Source organism: Chiloscyllium punctatum, chromosome 9, assembly GCF_047496795.1.
Source record: "Chiloscyllium punctatum isolate Juve2018m chromosome 9, sChiPun1.3, whole genome shotgun sequence".
Taxonomy (NCBI): Eukaryota; Metazoa; Chordata; class Chondrichthyes; order Orectolobiformes; family Hemiscylliidae; genus Chiloscyllium; species Chiloscyllium punctatum.
In genome coordinates, this window is record NC_092747.1 from 66,209,560 (window position 1) to 66,227,773 (window position 18,214).

The 18,214-nt window shown below is 41.4% G+C and overlaps 1 protein-coding gene across 3 annotated transcripts in view; it reads left to right on the forward strand.

Moving 5' to 3' along the window:
• LOC140481471 (ankyrin repeat domain-containing protein 42-like) overlaps nt 1-18,214 on the forward strand; it is a 56,764-nt gene that overhangs the window by 14,096 nt on the left and 24,454 nt on the right. For all 3 annotated transcript variants that reach the window (XM_072577695.1, XM_072577696.1, XM_072577694.1), the window contains exons 4-8: nt 905-1,024; nt 4,644-4,779; nt 11,478-11,678; nt 12,385-12,510; nt 17,810-17,915. In XM_072577695.1, coding sequence (XP_072433796.1) covers nt 905-1,024; nt 4,644-4,779; nt 11,478-11,678; nt 12,385-12,510; nt 17,810-17,915 — 689 coding nt within the window. The remainder of the gene's footprint in view (nt 1-904; nt 1,025-4,643; nt 4,780-11,477; nt 11,679-12,384; nt 12,511-17,809; nt 17,916-18,214) is intronic.

Here is an 18,214-nt window from a genome sequence, read left to right on the forward strand (position 1 = left end):
ATTCTTGGTAGTGTAGGTGAACAGAGAGATCTCAGTATCCATGTACATAGATCCCTGAAAATTGCCACCCAGATTGATAGGGTTGTTAAGAAAGCATACAGTGTGTTAGCTTTTATTGGCAGAGGGATTGGGTTTCGGAACCATGAGGTCATGTTGCAGTTGTACAGAACTCTGGTGCGGCTGCACTTGGAGTATTGTGTACAGTTCTGGTCACCGCATTATAGGAAGGATGTGGAAGCTTTGGAAAGGGTTCAGAGGAGATTTACTAGGAAGTTGCCTGGTGTGGAGGGAAGGTCTTACGAGAAAGGCTGAGGGACTTGAGGCTGTTTTCCTTAGAGAGAAGAAGGTTGAGAGGTGACTTAATTGAGCCATATAAGATAATCTGAGGGTTAGACACGGTACCAATGAGGGCCTTTTTCCTCGGATGGTGATGGCTAGCACGGGGGGACATAGCTTTAAATTGAGGGGTAATAGATATAGGACAGATGTCAGAAGTAGTTTCTTTACTCAGAGATTAGTAGGGGCATGGAACACACTGCCTGCTACTGTCGTAGACTCATCAACATTACAGCATTTAAATGGTCATTGGATAGACATATAGATAAAATTGAACAATGTAGATTAGGTGGGCTTCAGATTGATTTCACAGGTTGGTGCAACATCGAGGGCTGAAGGCCTGTACTGTGCTCTAATGTTCAATATTCTAAAGTTACACTTAAAAATGCTTGGATGTAAATTTGAAATCTGAAACCTACAGGACTATGGACCAAAAAGTTAAAATTAAGATTAGGTTGGAATTCCTCAACCAGCACAGACAATTGGCTTCCTTGTGTGCTACAACCTTTCTAAGTTTCTATTTCGCAATGAGAAGCATAGTATAATGTCTTCATGTATTGGTCCACAGGCCCTGGGAACAAATGGTGCCAATTTAACAGCAAAGGATGATAGAGGCTGTACTCCACTGCATTTGGCTGCTGCCCATGGACATTCCTACACACTTCAGACTATTCTTCGCAGTGGGGTGGTAAGGAACTGTTACTAAGCTATATGGGTTGATTTTACTGAAAGAAAATGTCAGGGTCTTTAGGAAAAGAAAGATGGCCGTTCAAGCATTCATCGTAGAAAGCAAAATAGATGCTATAGATTATGTAAACATTTAAAAACTTTTAAAATTATTACTTTTTAAATTGTTTATTTCAATAGCCGGGTAAGATGCATTAGGTAACTTGAATTGATTTCAAAATTTTAAGTGCTGAGAACTTTGATATTGGAATGCCCATCCTGTCACTGGAATTGCAGAATTTTATGGAGGCATCGTTGATAATATTTTTCAAGGTGTTTGAGGTGTCTGTTGTACATTGTCCACACAGCTGACATATACAAAAGGGCTAGTAATACTGCTGCCTTGTAAATCATCAGTGTGTTGCTGGGTTTGAAGTCTTTGGCATTAAAACACTCTGTTCCTCAGATAACCAAAAGCTGCATTGGCACACTGGAGCCAATGTTGAATTTAATCGTCAATGTCTCCTCTCAATGAGAGGAGGCTCCAAAAGTAGAAGAATTAATCTAAATTGTCCAAAGACTTGCTGTGGCAATGTTGTGTAATGGGAGAAGGCTGGTAGAAGCCCTTTGTCTTATTTAACCTAAGGTCCACCCTCCTATTTGTCTCCGTGGACACACCGATGATAAGTTGGAACTCAGCCTCTGAGTGTGCACACATGCAAGCATTATTTACATGCAGCAGCTTGCAACAAGAATTGGGGTCTTCACTGTTCTGGATGTAGGTTCAACATGTTCCTGCTTATTTGTGTAATTAAGCCTCACACCAGTGCAGAGCTTCATGCATTATGGGTGCAGTGCTGTGACAAGAAAGATAGAGAAGAGCATAACATTATGATATTATGCATTGGATCTGTGATGGACCTATTGATAAGGATCACTGCTTGCATGCTGTTGTGCAGCTGGTAGAGAATGGTGGTGAATTTCTGTAGGGAACTAACTTTGAAGGAGGATGGTCCATGGTCTCTCTCAGTTGACAGCAAGAGGTCAAAGGAGGCCATTTATAGATTTTGCTAAAGCTCTCTGCATTTTTCTTGAATTTGTCTTGCAGATCTCATCTACTCTGCCTCTAGATGTTAATATTCCCTCTCAGCTGTGCAGCCATTTAGAGAGTACACAATATCGTCCACATTGACTGGTGGTTCTGGAAGTCACTGTTGGGCACAACTTCAGAGGTCTGCAATGGCCGTATGAAAAATCTGAGGGAATGTAGCTTTTTAAAAAATGCACTAATGCTATGTGGGTGGCATTAGCTGGACCAGCATTTATTGTCCGTCCCTTTGTTGTCCTTGAGAAGGTAGTGGTGAGCTGCCTTTTTGACCATTGCAATCCATGTGCTGTAGGTAGACCCATGATGCTATCAAGGAAGGAGTTCCGGGATTTTGACCCAGCAATACTGAAGGAACTGTAGTATATTTCCATGTCACAACAGAGACGAACATGTAGGTGGTGGTGTTCCCAGTTATGTGCTGTTTTATGGATGGAAGTCCTGTGACTCCAAGAAGAGCTCTTCAGTTTCCTGTTCCCAGTGGCTGAGAAGGATTTTTGCAATGGTCTTGCCTGTGACAGACAGCAGGGAAACACCTCTGTATTTGCTGTTACAGATTCAGTGTTTTGGATATCCCTGGCTGCCTCTCCTCTCTCCAGTTGAGACTATATAAACAAGCCAAGAGCAATTTTCTGCCATTTTCAGTATTTCCACCGGCAACCTTTTTGGTTCTCAGCCTTTCAGCCTCATGTCAGGTTAGGGTTGGGATGACATGGTAACAAGTAGCAAGCTGCAGGCTGTGCTCTAGTGCATTCATTCATTGTGGCTGAGGAGATTCTCAAAGTCTTTACAGAATCCTTGAATCCATTGATATTGAATTTCCTATGGAATGATTCTGCTGCTGCTGCTGTTAATGAGCAGGGCTGATGGAGATACAAGACGGGATGAGATAATGGTCAGTTCAGCAGTCATCAGCTGCTGTCATGGCGCGCGTGGTCAGCTCAAGAAGGTACATCTGAGGTAGGCCACCAGTTTTGTGAAATTGGTTTTGCCACAAAACAAAAATCTATTGTCTCAGAAAGCCCGTGTGAAAGAAGCAATTTCCTCGTGACGCTTTGGTTCATCCTAACCCAGAAACAGTACACCATATACCATCAATGCATAGCACCAACCCCAGATGCAACAGATGAAGCCAAGGAGGCTTTCTACCTCCAGCACTCAGGGCAATGTTGGTGATGCTATAGTGCCAGAGTGCTGTTATAGTGATGTTAGTGGTGGTGCAATATTCAGGCCTATTGCAGCTAGGATTACCCATGAGACAACTCCTGCAAATCTAAAATTCACTTTGAAGATGTAAAGCTACCTGTGCACAGCATCTTTTAAGGTGAGATAGCTGTTGCTCACTAACTATCCTTCGGTCTTTATGGAGCAAGATCTTTGACCTAGGGTGGGAATAATTGAGACGATTAGACTCCAACTGGATGAATGGGAACTAAAATGAATACTTTTTGCCCCAACTGCCCCATCCTGGGAGCTCCAGTCATGATAGTTTGCGGGTCAATGTCAAAGCACAATATATGCTTCATATCCATGGGCCCTTGTAATATCAGCAAAGAGACATTTCTGCCACAGAACCCATCATTCGGGCTTTGGACCTCCTTTCCACCATTTTATTAACTGGTCGGGTCCATCTTTGTCCTCGCTGTATCTCATCTGGCCAATCACCTAAGGGCTTCTTTATGACGTCACTCCTTGAGTTGGCATCCTGGTGACAGTTGCCGTGCCCACTGTATTCCCCCATCCCTCATTGTGGTCCCTTCACCAATATGCTGCCTTTATCCCAGTTGTTCAGTCTTTCCTGCTGCTCCCCTCCACGTTCCTACCACCTCTGTACTGCATTTATCACCACTACTGGTGTTAACTCTTTCCCATTGGTAAGGAAGCCTTAAGTAACTATTAAGATTTTTTTTTAGATTACTTACAGTGTGGAAACAGGCCCTTCGGCCCAACAAGTCCACACCGCCCCGCCGAAGCGTAACCCACCCATACCCCTACATCTACATCTACCCCTTACCTAACACTACGGGCAATTTAGCATGGCCAATACACCTGACCTACACATTTTTGGACTGTGGGAGGAAACCGGAGCACCCGGAGGAAACCCACGCAGACACGGGGAGAACGTGCAAACTCCACACAGTCAGTCGCCTGAGGCGGGAATTGAACCCGGGTCTCTGGCACTGTGAGGCAGCAGTGCTAACCACTGTGCCACCGTGCCGCCCATTAAGGTTGATTTTATTACAGAAAATTTCATGGTCTCTGGGAAAACGATAATCATTCATGTATTCAATGCACAAAGCAAAATAGACACCCAGAAAGTGCAATAGTTTTTGAAAATAACTGCTGCTTATTTTATTGGCTAGCTAAGTGTTCTTTGGTAAATTGAATTGATTTCATTTATTTTGAACACAATTGTGGAAATTATTACCTAATTTATTTTTCAGGGCTGCAGTTGGTTACGCTAGGTCACAAAATACGCTCAAGGTTTGCTGAAATTTGTCATTGAATAGCATTTTTCTGTTTGTTTTGCTCCTAGGACACAAATTCAACAGACAAAACTGGTTGGAAGAGTGTCCATTATGCAGCTTTTCATGGCAGGCTGGGCTGCTTGCAGCTTCTCGTCAGGTGGGGAGCGGATGTGAGTGAGGTGGACCGTGATGGCAATTTACCAGGTACTGTAAACCCCTGGGTATCCAAAGCATCAAGTTATACTTAGTGAGGTTTTGGCAAAAAAAATTCTTCTTCCACACCTGCCATTCAAGTAACATTACAGTGCTGTAAATAAATTGCGAGCCAGCAACCAGATGTATTGAAGTCCACTATAATGTGTCTCCTGTTCAAATGCAGTAAAGCATCTTTTGTACTATTGTTCTTATAAGCATATATTTTGTTCTGCAAAGGTTTAGATTAAACTATTTAGTGTTGTTGGTATAGTTGTGCTCATGAGGTGGGCTGGTATTTGGCTGAGTCAGGGGCTATGAGGCATTCTGTGATTTAGACGATAATATTACAGCTTTTTGTGAATGCTAGGAATGGCCTCTTGGTTTGAGATCCCACTGTGAACTTGGAGTTGATCTGAGTCACACTGATTACTTGAGAATGTTTGCGGACTGCCTAGTAACTCTTGATTTCATGGCAGAGTCTAAACATTACTAGCTTTGATCAGCACATGTTCTACAGATGTTTCAATGACAACAGTGTACCAAATACAAGGTGCACTTCAACAACCCTCCATGGTTCCTTCAATCACACTTTCTAAAGGTAGGGGAAGGACAAGATCAGTTGATGCATGGGAACACCGATCCCTAATAAGTACAAAGTTTATAAAAATAATGGAAGTCAGAAGTCACATGACGCTGAGTTATAGTCCAACAGGTTTATTTGAAATCACAAGTTTTTGGAGCATTGCTCCCTCGCCAGGTGAAGTGCTTCGAAAGCTTGTGATTTCAAATAAACTTGTTGGACTATAACCTGGTGTCATGTGACTTCTGACTTTGTCCACCCCAGTCCAACACTGGCACTTCCACATTATAAAATAATGAGGGGTGTAGCGTTAGTGATAGTTGCCTTTAATGTAAGATGGGGGAATTTCAAGACTTGAGGGCACATTTTTATGCAGAGAGGAGAGAGATTTAAAAAAGACATGAAGGGAAAATCTTTTACGCAGAGGGTGGTTCGTGTGTGGAATGAACTTCCAGAGCAAGTGATGGATGCAACCTTTAAAAGACATTTGGATAAATATGTGAATAGAAAGATTTGGAGAGATATGGGGCAGGAGCAGGCAGTTGGGACTAGTTCAGTTTGGGATTATGGTCAGCATGGACTAGTTGGACTGAAGAGTCTCTTTCTGTGCTGTATGACTCAATGACTCCATAATATCACAGCAGTTACAGAGACGTGGCTCCGGGATGGACAGGACTGGCAGCTTAATGTTCCAGGATACAAATGCTATAGCAAGGATAGAAAGAGGGGTAAGAGAGGAGAGAGAGTAGCGTTTTTGTTGAGGGATAACATTACGGCTGTACTTAAGGAGGATATTCCTGGGAATACATCCAGGGAAGTTATTTTGGGTAGAACTGAGAAAAAGGAAAGTGATGATAACCATATTGAGATTGTACTATAAACCCCCCAGTGGTCAGCAGGAAATTGAGAAATAGATTTGTAAGGAGATCTCAGTTATCTGTAAGAATAATGGGGTGGTAATGGTAGGGGATTTTAACTTTTCAAACAAGAATTGGGACTGCTGAAGTGTTAAGAGTTTAGATGGAGAGGAATTAAAGTGTGTACAAGAAAATTTCCCGATTCAGTATGTGGATGTACCTACTAGAGAAGGTGCAAAACTTAAATTACTCTTGGGATATCAGGCAGGGCAAGTGACTGAGATATCAGTTGGGGAGTACTTTGGGGCCAGTGACCATAATTCTATTAGTTTTAAAATAGTGATGGAAAAGGATAGACCGGATCTAAAAGTTGAAGTTCTAAATTGGATGAAGACTAATTTTGACGGTATTAGGGAAGAACTTTCAAAAGTTGGTTGGGGGCAGATGTTTGCAGGTAAAGGGACAGCTTTAAAATGGTAGGCCTTCAGGAATGAGACAACGAGTGTCCAGAGACAGTATATTCCTGTTAGGGTGAAGGGCAAGGCTGGTAGGTGGAGGGAATACTGGATGACTAGAGAAATTGAGGTTTGGTTAAGAAAACGGAGGAAGCATATGTCAGGTGTAGACAGCAGAGATCGAGTGAATCGAGTGTACAGGCAGTAGGAGTATACTAATGAGGGAAATCTGGAGGGCAAAAAGGGAACATGAAATAGGGGTAAGGATGATTAAAGGGATTCTATAAATACATTAAGGACAAAAGGGTAACTAGGGAGAGAATCGGGCCCCTCAAAGATCAGCAAGGCAGCCTATGTGTGGAACAGCAGGAGATGGGGGAGATACTAAATGGGTGTTTTACATTTGAGGAGGACATGGGAGATATAGATTGTGGGGAAATAGATGGTAACATCTTGAAAAATGGCTATATTTTAGGGGAGGAGGTGCTGGATATCTTAAAACGCATAAAGGTGGATAAATCCCCTGGACCTGATCAGATGTAACCTAGAACTCTGTGGGAAGCTAGGGAAGTGATTACTGGGCCCCTTGCTGGGATATTTGTATCATTGATAGTCACAGGTGAGGTGCCGGAAGACTGGAGGTTGGCTAATGTGGTGCTACTGTTTAAGAAAGGTGGTAAGGACAAGCCAGGGAATTATAGACCAGTGATGGGCAAGTTGTTGGAAGGAATCCTGAGGGACAGGATTTACATATTTTGGAAAGGCAAGGTCTGATTAGGGATAGTCCACATGGCATTATGCATGGGAAATCATGTCTCACTAACTTGATTGAGTTTTTTGAAGAAGTAACAAAGAGGATTGATGAGGTAGACGTGATCAATATGGACTTCAGTAAGGCATTCGAGAAGATTCCTCATGTTAGCTAGTTGGCAAGGTTAGATCACTTATAAGAGAGGAGAAAGTGAGGACTGCAGATGCTGGAGATCAGAGCTGAAAATATGTTGCTGGAAAAGTGCAGCAGGTCAGGCAGCATCGAAGGAGCAGGAGAATCAACATTTCAGGCATGAGCCCTTCTTCAGGAATCATTCCTGAAGAAGGGCTCATGCCCGAAACGTTGATCCTCCTGCTCCTTGGATGCTGTCTGACCTGCTGCGCTAGATCACTTATACTACAAGGAAAACTAGCCGTCTGGATACAGAACTGGGTTGGAAGGACAAGACAGAGCGGGGTGGAGAGTTGCTTTTTAGACTGGAGGTCTATGACCAGTAATGTGCCACGAAGATCGGTGCTGGGTCCACTGCTTTTTGTCATCTCTTTTTAAATAATTTGGATATGAACAGAGGAGGTATAGTTAGTAAGTTTGTAGATGACACTAAAGTTGGAGGTGTAGTGGATAGCGAAGATTACCTCCGAGTACAATGGGATCTTGATCATATGGGCCATTGGGCCGGGAAGTAGCAGATGGTGTTTAAATTAGATAAATGTGAGATGCTACACTTTGCAAAGGGAAATCATGGCAGGACTTGTACACCTAATGGTAAAGTCCTGGGGAGTATTGCTGAACAAAGAGACCTTGGAGTGCAGGTTCATAGCTCCTTGAAAGTAGAGTCGCAGGTAGATAGGATCGTGAAGAAGACCTTTGCTAGCTTTCCTTTACTGGTCAGAACATTGAGTACAGGAGTTGTGAGGTCATGTTGCAGCTGTCCAGAACATTGGTTAGACCACTTTTGGAACATTGTGTGCAATTCTGGTCTCTCTCCTATAGGAAGAATGTTGTGAAATTTGAAACAGTTCAGAAAGATTTACAAGATTATTGCCAGGGTTGGAGTGTTTGAACTATATAGGGAGAGGCTGAATAGGCTGGGGCTGTTTTCCCTGGACCATTGGAGGCTGAGGGGTGTCCTTATAGAGGTTTATAAAATGGATAGGGTAAATAGACAAGTGCTGGCGAATGAGACTAGATTAATTTGGTCAGCATGGGCGAGTTGGACCGAAGGGTCTGTTTCGTGCTGTACATCTCTAAGACTTTTGGGTGTAAGTTTGCTCGCTGAGCTGAAAGGTTCATTTCCAGATGTTTCGTTACCTTACCAGGTAATATCTTCAGTGGACCTCATGCGATGCAATGCTGAAAATTCCTGCTTTCTATTTATATGTTTCAGTTTCTTTGGGTTGGTGATGTCACTTCCTGTTCCTTTTCTCAGGGGGATGTAGATGGGGTGTAACTTGATGTGTTTGTTGATAGAGTTCTGTTTGGAATGCCATGCTTCTAGGAATTCTCATGCATGTCTTTGTTTGGCTTGTCCTAGGATGGATGTGCTGTCTCAGTCGAAGTGGTGTCCTTCCTCATCCGTATGTGAGGATACTAGTGAGAGAGGGTCATGTCTTTTTGTGGCTAGTAGCTGTTCATATATCCTGATGTCTAGTTTAATGCCTGTTTGTCCAATGTAGTGTTTGTTACAGTCCTTGCACAGTATTTTGTAAATGACATTAGTTTTGCTCATTGTCTATGTAGGGTCTTTCAAGTTCATTAGGTGCTGTTTTATTTAGGTTGATACAGTCCTTGCACGGTATTTTGTAAATACTAAAGCAGCAGCTAATGAACTTGAAAGACTCTATGCAGACAATGAGTAAAACTAACATCATTTACAAAATACCATGCAATGACTGTAACAAACTAAAATAGCAGCTAATGAAATTGAAAGATCCTATACAGACTGAGCAAAACTAATGTCATTTACAAAATACTGTGCAAACACTATAACAAACACTACATTGGACAAACAGGCAGAACACTAGCCACCAGGATATATGAACACCAACTAGCCACAAAAAGACATGACCCTCTATCACTAGTATCCTCTCATACGGATGAGGAAGGACACCACTTCGACTGAGACAACACATCCATCCCAGGACAAGCCAAACAAAAACACGCACAAGAATTCCTAGAAGCATGGCATTTCAATCGGAACTTTATCAACAAACACATCGAGTTAGACCCCATCTACCACCTCCTGAGAAAAGAAACAGGAAGTGATGTCACTATAGGAAATGACATCACCAACCCAAAGAAACCCAAACATATAAATAGAAAGTAGGAATTTTCAGTATTGCTTCGCATGAGGTCCACTGAAGATGTTACCTTGTAGGGTAACGAAATGTCTGGAAATGAACCTTTCAGCTCAGCAAGCAAACCTACATCCAAAACCTCAACCTGAGCTACAAATCTTCTTAAAACTCGCAAATCTCTAGGACTCTATAAATCACACATCACCATGACTTGGAACCATATTACGGTCACTAAGTCAAAATCCTGCACTGTCTTTCTAACAGCACACTAGGTATACCTACATCTTACGGACTACAGTCGTTCAAGAAGATGGCTCTTTGGTACCTTCTTCAGGACATTTAGGGATGACTAACAAATGCTGGCATAGCCAGAGACTTAAAGTGTAAAGAAAAAGAAGGCAGGTTGCTGAACTAAGAACAGTGGACAAAATACTTGGTGGCTTCACCACGAAGTCAAGCTGGAAATTGTCTCTTCTGAATGTGCTGTCAGAATTTTGACTACAGAAAAGGGAACTTGTGTATGTGATGGGCCAACAGCAGCTGGGAGATTTTTGTGAAGTCCAGTGGAGCACTCAATTGAAACAAAAATACATTTTACATAAACGGTTTATTGATTGAAGCAGGCAGGAGCCAGGGCTAACTTGCTAATGAACCTGAATTAAAATGGCAGCACCCACATAGTTCATCTAAAATGCTGCTGTAACTTTGTTGTCCCCTAATAAATTTGCTTACTTTTCAACATTTCTTTGCTGACCAACATTTACCCCCTGTTGCCCAGTGTCTCAAAACTAAAATCACCATCAGGTTCGCAGCCCTTATCATCCATATAACTTCCACAAGCCTCACAATCAAAAAAACCCTATGCCACCAGAGCCTGAGCATTCCAACTGTTTGGTTCTAGTCTTTTGTATTGTTCCCTCACTGTTACAGCCATGCTACCATGACACTACAGTCTGGGGATGTGTCAGCTGGTAGCGTTATAATTGCTTGAGTCAGCAAGTTTTGGGTCAAAAACTGCTCCGGAACTTGAGTACAAAAATCTAGGCTAGCCCTCGATGCACCAGCTACATTGTCAGAGACTCTGTTTTTCAGATGAGACAGTTAAGCTGAGATCCTATCCAACCTTTTAGGTGACATATTAGAAATAAAGAAAATAGCTGCAGATGTAGACGATTCGGCCCTTTGGGCCTGCACCACCATTCATATTGCCCTCAAACAATGTTGTAAATAAGGACAGAAGTGTTCCCAACTTTCTCCATCATTGGACAATGCCACTTGCCCAGTGTCAAGGTTTATTCAGAATCATCTCCCACTGTCAGGGTCAGAGGGCTGATTTACCTGATCCTGGAGCTTACTGTGGAGCGGTGGTATCTGGCTGGAAGCCAAGCCTATCAGTGTGGCTGATCCCTGGGTAGGAAATGCTTCAAAGGCAAGTTATGCATAATGTGGAGATAAAACTCTAAAACTCTGACCGAGTGCCAGTTCATCATCCAACTTTGAAGGCATCCAATCTTCTATAATCCCCATATACTTGGACTTTTCAATAGGTTTCACTACACATGGAGCAGTGGCAAGACCTTGACCAATTCGAATTGTTGTGTATAATAAATGCAGCCGTACTGTTAAGATACTGTTGAGTGAACGACACTGGGTACTATTGACAGTTTGGTTGTTGCATATTTGAGTTATTGTAAAGGCAATAATGTTGTCTACTTCTAATGTATCTTGTTATTCTTTTAATGATAGTTCATCTTGCAGCCATGGAAGGACACTTGCATTGCTTTAAGTTTCTTGTCTGCCATGGAGACAGCATGACCGAGATACTGGGGGCCAGGAATGATCAAGGTGAAACCCCAAAGGATCTTGCAAAGAGATTCTACAAGGACAACATAGTGCAGTACATTTTAGCTGTGGAACATGAACGAGATCATCCAGTTGATCAAGAAAGTAAGCAGGACAAAATGATGCTGTCGCTGCTCGTGCTGTAATCTGTTGCTGTAGATTGTGGTGCTGTTTATAGAAGTGGTTTGTTAACATTAAATACAGCTTTGCAGATCACAACATTCTTTATTTCACTGTATAATAATGGTAGCTCTTAGATGATCATATAAAATTGTTACAGAGAAGGATGAATGAATAAAATATTTCAGTATGCAGAATACTTTTAAAACCAACCTTATAAAAATAATGCAGAATACCTAGATGGGCTTCTACATAACTGATATTAATAGAAGTCAACCAGCAATATAAGTGTTTCAAATGAAGCAGAATACTCTGTCATTTTTTAGCCCTGTTCCTATGGGGTGAAGTTGTGTAAAGCTCATGTAGTTGACCAGAATCTGAGAGAGCCTACAGCTGAGGCATTCCATTAAGGCGATTGCAATGAGAAATAAAGAAGAGGAGATAAAAGATGAAAAAAAAATGTGCTGCCATATGTTGAACAAATCAGATATCGCTTGAGTTGATCTTATCATTAAAACCTCCCAGATGGTTGCTTCAGGAATAGGATTATTACCTTGCAGCATGTATTTACCCTTCTGATTGTGAAATGAAGGAAAATTGTGGACATATCTAAGTGGGTAGAAGGTAATGATTCAAAACATTGTGGATAAATGCCCTGCTATTGTTTTTCTGCTTCCTGCTCCTTTCTTAGATCTCGCATTTCCAGCTCATGTAAGTGCATTCAAAGGAGATCATGAGACTCTGAGACAGCTAGTCGAATCTGGAGTAATTAACATCAATGAAAGAGATGATAAGGGTTCCACCCCCATGCATAAAGGTAATCCCCATGAGTCTATGATATTGGTTGCAATAAGAATTGTTAGCATTTTTGCATTTTATTTCTTCAACGTCTTGAAACTGATATGGTAAAAGCCTCTGCCAACCAGTAAACTGTTTTAGGAGAAAGTGAGGACTGCAGATGTTGGAGATCAGAGCTAAAAATGTGTTGCTGGAAAAGCGCTGTAGGTCAGGCAGCATCCAAGGAGCAGGAGAATCGACGTTTCGGGCATGAGCCTTCTTCGGGATTCCTGAAGAAGGGCTCAAGCCCGAAATGTCGATTCTCCTGCTCCTTGGATGCTGCCTGACCTGCTGCGCTTTTCCAGCAACACATTTTCAGCAGTAAACTGTTTTGACTATTTACTGTACCAGTCTCCACTCAGCTCAACCTTCCAATATTTTGGCAACATTAGCAATTAAATAGTGTAGGAGTGGTTGTGACGGGGATTTAAGTTGAAAAATTCCCACTGATTCATAAGATGATGTTTTTGAAAGTGTTTTCTTCAGGCACCTTATTGAGGCGGAATATCAGAATCAAGGCTCTATTGGTGCTGGTATTTGGAGCTGGATGAAAATTAGCAACAAAATGTAACCAAGTAACTGTGAAAAAAATAGAACTCCCATGACGTATGCAGAAGTTTAATCTGAAAATGCATACTATTCAGTAGCCCAAATTCATAGACTAAATAGAAGAAAATGAACAATGAGTCCATTTATTTATGCTTTTATGGATCATCCTAATTATGTCAGCCACAACAAAATTAGTCAAAATAAGGTTTTCTTTCTTAGTGGTGAGAGACTAGGAGCTGGGGAGAAACAAATAGATTTGTGAACCAAGGTAAATAATCACCAAAAGCTAATATTCAGATCAACAATCATCAAAAAGGCTAATTGAATGTAGGCCTTTAACTCAAAAGTGTTCAAATTCAAAGTGAGGAAGTTTAATCATACTCCATCTGAGCAATGTATTCAATTTTTGGCACGAAAGATTTTGAAAATCACATTGATCTTGGAGTTCAGTACACTTCAGATTCGTCAGAATTATACCAGGGTTTAGTGAAGGATTGATCATGAATATAGTTGTGTAGTGAGATGCATAATCTTGCTTGTTATTCCTTTGAGAATCTGTTTTTGGACAGTGGTGGAACCCCCAAGGTCTCCAAATTAAACAAACTCATTTAGAGATTTTCAGCACGGTCAACTTGTCAAGACCTCTAAAAGTAGTGGATTGGTGATGGGGACAGACCGAAGAAGGTGTCCACAGGCATCAGATGCATGAGGTTTATTGGATATTTATGCTGGAACAGAGGTGACTTTGGGTAGCAGATACTCTATGCTAGAAGAAGTGTCATAGAGTCATGCAGCATATAAACAACCATTTAGCCCACCTTGTCTATGCTGACCAACAAACAGCAAACTTCATTAATGCCATTTACCTATACTTAGTCCATAGCCTTTAAGCCTTTTGGCATTTAAGTACTCATCCGGTTGCTTTTTAGATGTTGCAAGAGTACTTGCCTCCACAATCCTCTCAGGCAGCATGTTCCATATATTTACCATCCATTGGGAGAAAAATATTTTCTTCATATCTCATTTAAACCACTGGCTCCTCACCTTTCACTAATGTCCGGTGGTCTGCCATGAGGAAAGATTCTCATGATCTACTCTGTGTATACCTCTTATAATTGACCTCGTTGATCTCATATATCTGTCCTTCTGCTGCTCCGACTGAGCTCAAAGTATCTTTATTATAAAGTGCCTTTAAAACAGGCTGTCCCAACTTTTCTTGGCTAGAGAAACACATCCTGCAAGATCACAATCTTTGTGGTCACAGAAAGAAAACTTAGTTGATTGGTAGTAGAGAACTTGAGTATTGATGAAAAACAACATCTTTTGATGAAGCTTTTCATCTTACACTCACCAGAACATCTCACAACAATAGCAAAGCTCTGATAATCAGGGTCACCTGCCTGGTTTAAAATTAAACAAGGCCTGGCTGGTAAGTGCCAATTAATATTAATGAAGGCTTCCGCCAATCAGAATTCACTTTCCAACCAATCAACAATGTCTTCTAATGGAATATAACTGTTGGTTTTCCTCTTGAGTTTGTATTCTTGTGAAATATCTTGTTGAGTGTGAGATGAAAAAGCTTTGAAAAATGGCTTTCTTCAACAGTACTGAAAGAGAATTTATTATGTTTTGCAAGTTGGAATGTTTGAACACTCATAATCTCAAGAGCGACATTCAAAAAAAAGACCTGTGGTAAAATCATGTTAGCTATCAGGATTCCACAGTGATGTTGACCCCCCTCTCAAGGATGTGTCAGCTGAAGGAATAAGCAAAGTCACATCTCTCTTGCCGGAAAGGCAAAACCGACAGTAACCTATGTACTCGTGGAGTTGGGTTTTGCCATTTTGAATGGGATCTTGTTTGCACTGGCAGAACTTCCCAATTGTATTATTAGGAGGCTGATGAAACTGAAGTCAATATGTCGCAATCATCAGCTTGAATGTACTGACCCTTGACTCTTACAGAAATTGTAAGGAAAAGCTGTACTCCTTGATAAAGTTCTCATTACCATCTCAAAAGAATAACAGATCATCCATCTGGGGAGCTTTAATACCTGAGTTGGCTGGGATTCTGATGTAGGAAGCAGAAAACAGAACTGGGGAAAAGTGAATGCAAGATGCATCCACCCACTGTCAAATTTGCTCAGCATGATCTCATCTTTTTCCAAAGTATAAATACAAAACCCGATGGCAACATGTTTAATCGAGGCATTTCATCTCCTGAATAATGTCATTTGGGTGAAATAGCTAAGTGATGTTTGTATCATTTGATTCATAATACAAACGTGCTAGCTGGACAAATAATCGACTTGCTTGCATGGTAATGAATGTCCACCTGGATAGGTTTGAGAATTGAAGAGCTGCAAGTTCAAAAGCAGATGGTGAATGTCTCAGTCATGAAGTAGCCCCATTGAGCAAAAGAATTCCATGTGCAGCTCAAGATCAGTTTGGATAATCTTCACACATCGAACATGATTCCAGAACAGTGACATCAAATAAAGTCAAATAGATACCCTAGATGCCTATGGGGCTTGACCACTGGGTTCAAGCATCATCATCATCATAGTTTAGCATTGTTAGTGTCACTTATGTGACAAACTTGAACTAAAACAAGCAAACTCTATGCCTGGCACAACAAAACAAGGTTGCAAGTTAAGAAAGCAATACCACATCAGAATAAGGCAGACACTCAAAGGAAAATGTCTAGGATAAAGAACATGTGGTGGAAGTAGAAAACCCAAGGGATCCAACAATGCATTAACCGTTTTGACATGTGAAGCTTTTTTTAAAGCTACCAAGGTCAATTGGCTGAAATCCTCCTCACTCAAAGGTTGACCTTCTCTTGAGGGTGATAGTGATTTCTGGACAACTCCTCAAATGTGAATTGCCAATAACAGCTGATACTGTCCAAGCCATCCCCAGTAGCTTGTGGTAGAATCTATGGGTGGGCCACTATCATTGGGGGAGCTGCAACAAGCAATCAAATGGATTAAAAACAACAAAATCTGTGGCCCCAATGGTATTCCAGCTGAGGTCATCAAGTTGACAGACATTTGCTCACAAAAGCCATCCCTGGTCCCCACAAAAAAAAAACAAATTACACAGAGGCTTTCACCGAGTCCATGCACTCATTCTATGGATCAAAGAGGAAAAAGACCTGGAACTTTATAGGGAAATAAAAATTGAAAGAACCATGGATGTCTGAAATCAGAAACCAAAACAGAAATTGCTGGAACTGTTCTGAGGAAGGGTCACTAGACCTGAAATGTTAACTGATTTCTCTCCACAGATGCTGCCAGACCTGCTGAGATTTTCCAGCAATTTCTGGTTTTGGTTTTGAAAAATCAGGATCAGGATCAAACAAGGCTGTGTGATAACCTCGATACTGTTCACAGTATGGCTTTTGGTAACTGTTCACCTGATCAAATGTTAATGATCCGTTACTGTCAATACTAAATACTGGCTGGACAGTAAATTCTTTAAAATCAGTTGGCTCCCTGCCATTAAATTGACCATCATTGATCTCCAGAATCCAAGGTTTAATGATGATTGCAATGTGGTTGCCCACTTTGTACCAGATTTTCAAATCAATGATGATGTCTTCAACTCTGTATATGAGAAAGTTGGCCTATCCTTGAGTATTGCAAATATATATCAAACCACACATAGTCAACCAAATATTCCACCTTCCATGTATTCTGAAGGAGAGATTCTGGAATATGATAAGCACTTTCCATACCCTGGCATCAACAATGCCAATAGGCCACCATTGTCACTGGTCTCAACATAATTCAAGTGAAATTTGGCCCAATGGAACAGTTTCCCCTTTCACCAGTGCTGGCGCCAGTGCAACATGAACTAAACCTATTTCTCCCACAGCAATCATAGAGCAATGCATCCAGCTTTTGATCATCTTAATTCTACATCAGTTTGCTCAGGCCCAGGTAGTAATCCAGGGAAATAAACTTTCTCTTTGCTTTCTGTTGCTGAAATCGGGAACATTACAAGCATTGTTGCGACTACAATTGCAGACCATTCCTTTAAAATGAATAATCAAGTGAGTTTAAAATCTGAGTGGGCTTCCAATGAGATGCTCCATCAGTGCAGAAGTTACAGCAGGACACTCAGCCTATTCATTCTAATGACTAAGTCTCATTAACATCCTGCTGGTTGGCTTGACAACAACTTCTTGAACAAGAATCCAGAAGCAGTTTGCTTGCTTCAGGATGACTAAGATTGGGTGGCTTGAGGTAACCTGGCAGCCATGTTAGTTATGGAGGGAAGGTTTTTAGGCTTTTGGAAATAGTTAAGTGAAGAACTCAGGCAGAAGTGCCCAAGCTTTCTTTGTAGGGCCAGGTGAATAATCTCTGTTCCTCTGATTATTACAAAGGCAAGCTCCAGACTAGATAGGTCCTCTGCTGAGTGTATGCTAAGGTTATCAGGTCCCTCTCAGTTAATGTTAATGATTTACAAATGTTATCAGGCTTCTCAGTTCCTCAAGAGAGCAGCAACGTTAAAATGCCACCACAAGATTGCCTTGAAACGCTTACTTCCATAGCTGTAAACCTTGAGTCGCAATAATATTAGTTTGAACATCATTAATTAATGCTAAATAGCTCTCTTACAGAAGGTACAGGGTCAGTAACAATTCTTGGACAAAAATTATGTTTTTTTTTTCTTAATGGTAAAATTGAATTAAATGTGACTTACACTAGTATGTACAATTCTTAGCTGCTGGGCAAGGACACATTGGTTGCCTGCAATGGCTTATAGAAATGGGAGCAGACCATCACATCAGAAATGATGCTGGAGAGACACCAAAGGATGTGGCTAAGAGGTAATCAATTAGTTGTTAAAACTGTAGTACCTTTAAAAATGTTCAATCTTTTAATTTCATCTGCAATGATGGGGCAGACTTTCAACTTGGCAGTAAACCATATCTTTGCCATGTTCAGCAATATGAGAATTTTAACAGTCATTGAACTTGAAACAAGGGCGGCACAGTGGTACAGTGGTTAGCACTGCTGCCTCACAGCGCCAGAGACCCGGGTTCAATTCCTGACTCAGGCGACTGACTGTGTGGAGTTTGCACATTCTCCCCGTGTCTGCGTGGGTTTCCTCCGGGTGCTCCGGTTT